The sequence below is a fragment of the Geospiza fortis genome, unplaced genomic scaffold, assembly GCF_000277835.1.
Source record: "Geospiza fortis unplaced genomic scaffold, GeoFor_1.0 scaffold57, whole genome shotgun sequence".
NCBI classification, from domain to species: domain Eukaryota; kingdom Metazoa; phylum Chordata; class Aves; order Passeriformes; family Thraupidae; genus Geospiza; species Geospiza fortis.
The window spans coordinates 122,917-130,391 of record NW_005054561.1 but is presented as its reverse complement, the minus strand read 5'-3'; the positions used below and the strand labels follow the sequence as shown (position 1 = coordinate 130,391).

The window sequence follows — 7,475 nt, the reverse complement described above, 5'->3', positions numbered from 1 at the left end:
GCCATCGGCACCGGGACCTGTTGCTGCTGCCGTCCCGCGGCTCGCTCGGAGCGGACCCTGCGGGGAGCGGGGCTGGGGTCGGGATCCTCACAGCCCGCAGCCCCAGCTCAGGACGGGGAGGGGGTTACGTGGCAGTGACGGGACCCGAACCATTGCCAGCCTACGGAAAGAGCGATGATTTGGGGAGCGGAGTGACCGGCCAGTGCCTGCCCGCCGTGCCCCGGCCGGGATGAGGGACCCCAGCGTTTGTGAGCCGGAGGGGCACCGCCTGTCCCCCGCACCCACGGGTGGGGTGCTCTGTCACGGGGCAGCTGGGGGGCAGGGGGGCACCCGGCCCGGTTACACCAAAGTTTTCCATTTGCAGCCAAAGGGAGGGCTGGGCCGGCGTGTCCTTGTCCCACCGTGTTCCTTAGTTGGGAAGTGCCTCTTTAAAACTGTCAGCATAACGAAGGGAGCGATGCAAAGCCCCTGGAGATCTGCCGGCTCTGGGTGCCGTGTTAAAGCAGCGCGCTCGGGTTTGGAGATGTGTGCTCCCGGGAAGCAGGCAGCGGGAAGCCTCCCTGTTCAGTGCTTGTTTTCCCTCCCGAGCTGTCCCTCTCCTTGGTCATTCGCCTGAACTTCAGGCTGGAAACTTCTTAGGGCAGGGATGGCGTTCCTGCCTTTCTGCCTGCCTTTGATTTTCACGCGGCTCCGAGCGTGTTGGGAGCTGTGAAAGCAGGATGAGAAGGGCAGCGGGGAGACAGGGACAGGGCTGTCACGGAGCGTGGCTATGAGAGGCGGCGGGCTCGGCCGCCCCGGGGGCACTGACGGGGCAGCTCTCGCCTCCTGACGTGGCTTCTCCTTCCAGCTCAGAGGGGACACAGACGCAGCCTCCTGCTCCATCTGGCAGCAGGGAGGTTTTGCAATGTGAATGTGCGGGTGCTGGAACTGGATCGACCCTGCTGGCCGTGTCTGCAGGGTGACCCAGCGTGCCAGCCCTTTTTTTGGGAAGCACAAACCCCCTTTCGTAACTGCCCCTTGGCTGCCAAGTTATTGCTTGCTCTGTGGCTCTCCCAGGAAAGGAGAAACTTCCCTTGGTTCAGTTAAAACTTTACTTTTCCAGTGACGTATGTGGAAAAGAAGTAGTTGCCATCAAAACTGGGCAGTGGAAGGTGCTGTGGAGGGCAGGGCATCACTCCTCACCGGGCTGCTGGCATGTCACTGTTCATGGGCCAGCCGTGTTTCACGCAGGGACACTGGGTGCCACCCGGGGGGTGAGTGTCCTGCCCTGCCACAGGACGTGGCTTGGGGCTGGCAGGACAGCGGGGAGCCGAGCAAGAGCCGGGCTGGCGGAGGTTCTTAGCTCTGGCAGGGCTCTCGGCACTGGCAGCCGGGCGAGGAGCAGCCCCCGCCGGGGCCTCTGCCAGCTGATAACCGGAGCCCTCGCTGGCTTGGCAGCGGCTGAGCGAGGAAATGCCTGTGGCACCGGCTGGGAGCAGCCCGGGCCGGGCAGTGACAGCGGGCTGGGCTCAGCATCTCCCTCTAGGATGAGGATTATCTCTTGGAGACTCCTCGGGACAGGCTGTCCCCGGGTGCAGGGCACACTGGGCACTGCTGATCCCTGGCTGCCACGGGCAGTGGCGGCTGCATCCCTGAGCCCTGGCACAGAGGCAGCTCGGATCTCCCTGCGGGTTCAAGAGTCGATGTGCAAATTGATCTCCTGAAGCCGCCGGGAGTTTGAATAGCATTCTTTTAGTCAGGACAGCGGGGAGCAGCCGGTAAATAGGGCTGCTGTGTGGACAGGAACATGCAGCCAGATTGGTTCACCTCTCCCTGGCTCTTTGGCCTCTCCAAAAACATTCAGCTGTCTTATGTGTTGAGATCACGAAGTCCTTGGAGCCAGGATAGTTGCTCAGCACACATGATTAATAATGCAAATAATGATACACTTTCCTGCCAAAACTGATGGGGAGATGGCCAGGTTATGTGTTCGCTCTGTGAATAATCTGTGACCAATCTGAGTGGTTTTGGAGCAATCACTTCATCAGCTGTACAGCCTCATGGTACTTTGGCTGCTATGGCTGGTACAGGTGTCCTGTGGGTATCTGGGGGAGTGGGCAGTGGGCTGACCTGGCACAGTGCACTGAGTGCCAGCAGAAAGGCTCAGCCTTGCTGGGACCATCTGGTACCAGAGCATCCCCCTCCCCACCCGCTCCTCCAAGCGCTCCTACAGCCACAACTGCTCCCTGTCTCTTCTGTTTCAAGGTGGCCGAGAGAATAAAATGCCCATCTTGATCTCCAAGATCTTTAAGGGGCTGGCAGCAGACCAGACTGAGGCGCTGTACGTGGGGGATGCCATCCTCGCCGTCAATGGCACCGACCTGTCCGAGGCCACCCACGATGAGGCCGTGCAGGCCTTGAAGAAGACGGGCAAGGAAGTGATCTTGGAAGGTAGGAGACGAGGATGTGATGGGGGCACAAGGGTTGTCCTTCCTGTTCTGGGATGATACAGGGGTGGCATATCATCTGCAGCTGCATTTGCATACTCTTTCAAATGGAAAACAACATATGCAGAGTAATTTGTCTGCTCATCCGGAGAGCTGGAGGTAACTGCTGGGATCTCCCTGTCTCCTTCCGGAGTGTGTGCCAGTGCTCCATGCCCAGAGGCTCTGTCTCCCCGCTGTGGGACCTCAGGCAGGCAGCAGTGGGAGGTGTGGGACAGGTTTCTGCGATTTGGGATTCTTTCATTGCACAGCATCACCTCCACGTCTGCAGTTCCTGGGGCAAGAGAATACATTTTCTGCTTCTCTCGTGGTTTTAATTTAAACCCACGTCCCTGGCTGGTGTAGCTTTATGCCAGTGGGGAGGGCCCACTCCTGCTGAGCACCTTGGGGTTTGCTGGATGGGTTTTGGGCAGGTGGAGGGTGAGGCAGGGCCTGCTCAGGAACCACCCATCCAGGGGATGCTGGCCACAGAGGGGATCCCTGGAAGCTGAGGCTACAGACATCCCAGGGATGCAGCCTTCACCACCCTGGAGCAGGCTGTTCCCTGAGAATGGGCTCCCTCTTAGTACCAGGCAGATGGTCCCTGGTATCTCCCAGCCCTGAGGGGGCTGCACACTGTAGGAGCCCCTCAAGCCCTACTTGAGGACTGGGTGAGGGTTGATGGGTTGGGAGCATGGGAGTCCTGAGGAAGAGACCCCATTCTTCTCTGGCTACCCTTCACCTCACATGTGTCCATGTTTGCCACCCTCTGCCAGCTTGGCCAGGCTGGCATGAGCATCCCAGATCTGTCCCTCAGGAAAGGAGCCTTCCCCTCCCCTCACTTCCAACCAGACCCTGGGGTCACCCTGCTTAACAGGGGGGTCTTGGCACCAGAGACCCTTCCCAGGTCCCAAAGGGAGGTTTGATTTGGGGGCAGTGCTCAGGGCTGTCCCTGAACAAAGCAGTTCTGTGTGCTGTGCTGCCAGCGACCACCGTGGCTCCAGCTTTCCTGTGCCTTCCCCAGATTGTCTCAGCTCCAGATTTTCATTTTTAGCTTTGCTCAGCCCTTTCTGCTGTGGGTTCCTCCTCTCCTGGGAGCCTAAGGACCACGGTTCAGCTGGAGGAATGTGCTGCTCTGCACAGCTGCTGGGAGCAGATAGGCTTGGTGGTGGGGTGGTTTTGTTGTTTTTTTCTGACCAAAGAAAAATACAAGAGCTTCTTTCTTTGTGAGTCTGTGAAATTCCTGCCGGGAGCTGCTGCTCTTGGACCACCCTCCCTCCATTATTTTCTGTTCATCCTTTGGTGTGGGTTTCCCTTCTGCCAGAGCTCCTGCCAGAGGTGGAGAGGAGCTGCCCTTTCTGGAGAGAACAATTTCTCTCCCTGGATCCCTCTTCCTCCTCCATCCCCTGAGATCCAGGTCCCCCTCCTGGGAGGCAGTTGCAGGCAGGGCCTTTGCTGTAGCTTGCTGAGCTCAGGTATGACCTGCTGGGCTTCTCAGTTAATTAAAACTCCCAGCAGGTCCCCTTGGGAGGAGACTGGGGCTGGGCTGGCTCCCACTACAGCACTCTGGAGCTCTGGGATGAGTTTGTATCTGATGTTGTTGGGGTCCAGTCAAAGCAGGGAAGGGATCCCTGCTGCTCATCTGACCACTGATGTCACTGATAAACGTGGTCCATCTCCATCCCCTCCCTGTTTTTGGGTTTGCTGGCACAGTGCAGCTCTGCCATGGGGGTGGTGGGGCTGGCACTGTGCCATGCTCAGGCTGGCACTGCCCTGTGGAGGTGGTGGCCCTGCCTTGTACCTGCCACCCCTGTGGCTCTCCAGGAGCTGCCTTCCAAACCCCCTGCCCCAGGGAGAGGTGGCAGGGCTGAGGGGCAGGGGGTGGCCTTAAGTGCCTGAAGGCTGTTAAATTTGGATGTTCTCTGCTGCCTTCTCCTGCTTGCAGAAGGCAGAGCTTTAAAAAGAGCACCTTAACATTACTTAGACACTTTCTGCTCCCCACATGCTGCCAGGTGTGACTCCAGCTTTCCTTATGGTGCTCTGAGTGCTAAACCAGAGTATTTGGCACAGCCAGGGTCTGTTCACTCCTTGCTGCTCCTGGCTGCAGTCATTCCTGGGGTTTGGAGTTTTTAGGGTGGTTTGCAGCAGGTAACAAAACTGGGAGAGCTGGCACCTCCTCAGAGGGCAGTGAGCTGGGCTGAGACTCCCCGAAGTGGCAGAGCTGGGAGGTGATGCGTTTTAATGTGAGCATCAGCAGTGGCTCCACGTGCCACATTTCACCCTGGGCTGCTCAGCTTGGCCTCAGGCTCCTGGGTGTCATTGCTGCCCAGGCGTGAGGACATGCAGATACCTCTCCCTGTGTCCTGCCAAGATTTTTTTTGAATGTGCCAAACGACTCTCTTGGTATTTACAGGAGGAGTTGGACTGTATTTATATTACATTGTTATTTCAGGGAGAGTCGCTCTCCCTTGCCTTATTTTTCCCTTGTTGTTTTTTTTCCTTATTTTCATTGCTTGGAATCCAGAGGCTCTCCATGGCAGGGGGAGGGCTGGCAAACATCCTTCCAGCTGCCCTGGGAAGGGTTCTGGGGTCAGGAGGGGTTTTCCTGGTGAGGCTCCTGTGCTGTATTGTCATGGGGGAAGAACTGGGAGTGGTGGGGAGGAGGAGTTGGGGCAGCTGTGGAGACCTCACATCCATAATTTACTTGCCATAGGGGTGCTCCTGGGGCTGTCTCTGCTCTTTAGGACTTGCTTGGCCAAGTAATTGCTTGGAAGTTTGAAATTCAGAAAAATGGGTGCTGGGAGCGAGTGGGGCTGGGGATTCTCCAGAGTGCTGGTTGCCATATTTGTGGGAAGGAAGGCTTTGGATCTGCCCTGGGGGTGATGCCAGGAGGTGATGGGGCACATCTGCCACCTCCACACCTCGCTGCTCTGAAGCTTTGCTTTCCCTGGGGAGTTTCCTGGGTTTGTTTCTCCTCCCTGGAAACACGGAGGGCTGTCCCATGATCTCCCTGCTGACAGTGCAGCACAGGGGAGTGTTTAGCAAAGGGCTGGGGCATGGAATGTGGCACTGAGTGCTGGGACAGGATCCTGGGGCAGGAGGGACAGCAGTGGTGCCTCACCCTGCAGTATCCCATGGCATCTTCCTCCCTGGGGTAGAAGGACTTGAGCTGAGGCAGCTGGGACAGGAGCTGCTGTCGTTCATGCTTGGAGCCAGGGGCAGGGCATGGTCCCAGGGGTGCTCAGCACTGTGCTGGCCCTTCTGGAAACACATCAGAGCATTGGGTTGGAGCTGGCAGGTCATTTCAGGGTGTCTCTTTGGGGGGTGTGTTTGCTCAGCCCCCCAGTTTAACATGCCAATTTTGCCTCATTAATCCTGAGACAGAGAGGGACCAGCTGGAGGTGGGATTAGCATCTCTGTAGGGCCAGCACTCAATCTCCAGGAGCTCTCTGGAAGATTTCCTGATGTGATGCCCTTGCTGAGCTGTGTAGATGCTGCTGGGAAGATTATGGCAGGAGAAACAGCAGCACCATCCTACTCCTGACCAGAAATGGAGTCTGGAACCTCTTCTTTGAATCCACGCTGTGATCTCCAGGCTGAAGCAGAGTGTGCTGGTGCCCCAAGCAGTGAGAGGGTGTTCTTGAACCTGCTCTGGGTCTCCATGTCTCTTTTCCTGCCTGGAGGAAGCATTGTGGCTCCTCAGTGAAGCCCTGTGGGGTCAGGCTTGGCTCTGAGCAGTGAGGATGCGTGGGGCAGGTTGTGCTGACTCAGGATCCAGGGTGCCAGGAGTGGTTGGTTTGTGATTGTTCTCCATCCTTGTGAGGAATGGGCTGATGGGAAGGGAGAATTTCTACCCAAGAAGTCAAACCAAGGAATTTTGATAGTTTTGCTCCTTTCTGGCATGCTGGGGAGAAAAAAAAAATCTGAAACACAGAGGCAGACCCAGGGCCTTTGGTTAAGTCCCTGGTGCAGCTCACTGCAGGGTTCAGGACACATGGGATGCTCCAGTGATTGGGAGCCCCTGTGCCACCACCTGGCCCCTGCAGAGGCACTGGCCTGGCACGGGATGGGTGGCTGCACACACAGAGACTTTTGCTCTTCCCTATAACCCTGAAATTAAGTCTACCTTGGTGCAAAGCCCTGAGCAGTTAAAGGTCCTATTTGTCCCCTGTCCTCTGTTCTGGAGAGGATCAGTGGGACTGGCTCTCTCCCTGGAGAGCCCACATGGCTTTGGAGGCCACGTGGATTAGCCCAGCAGCCCCCCAGGCCTGTGTGCCTGCTGTAGGTGACTTTAAGTCAACAGCAGCCAGGCAGTGTTGCTGCCCAGGGGTTTTTGGAGGGTGCAGGCTGCCAGGGAGCAGGCAGGAACCCCAGCTCTGCAAGGTGGTAATTAAACAGAAAAAACAGTTCAAGAATTACAGTTACCACTAGCAGAGGTGATGCATGATATGGTCTGAGTTGTTTGCTTTAATGAGATGGAGGTAATTAATTAATGCATTCAATACCCACTGCAGTGAAGGGACTGGCAGAAGTGTAAGTCAGCCTGCTGTGAAGCCAGTGCTGGGGTCACTGGAGGGGACAGCAGCTCCCGTGGGATGGTGACCTGGCCTTGTCACAGCCTCCAGCACCTCCCAGCTCCCCGTGCTGGCTCCGGACGCCCCGTGCTTTGTGACCAGTCTGAAAGCCTCCTTAAACCCACGTAGCCGAGACATCAGACCCTGCCTGTTGCCTCATTCTCCGTGCCCTGTCCCGCATGGGCACTGCTGCTGTCCTCCGCGGCTCCCTCGGGACGTGACCCCTCCGCCGCCCCGCTAATGCCGGTGACGTCCCCCGCGTGCCCGGGGAGCCAGGGGCTGGCGCAGGGACGCCGCTCGGGTTTCAGCGGCTCAATGGCATCTTTCTGAACTCCAATTAGTTCCCAGGCACCGGCATAATGGCAGGTCCCCGCTGCCAAGATTAATGGCTCGGGTCAGATCCAGCGCGGCTCGGATGCCTGCGGGAACGTGGCTATTT

The 7,475-nt window shown here is 57.6% G+C and overlaps 1 protein-coding gene across 1 annotated transcript in view; it reads left to right on the top strand.

Annotated features, from left to right (window-relative positions):
• The window catches only part of SNTA1 (syntrophin alpha 1), a 22,842-nt gene that overhangs the window by 10,388 nt on the left and 4,979 nt on the right, over positions 1-7,475 (top strand). The window contains 1 exon segment of the mRNA XM_031064151.1: positions 2,202-2,430. Coding sequence (XP_030920011.1) covers positions 2,202-2,430 — 229 coding nt within the window.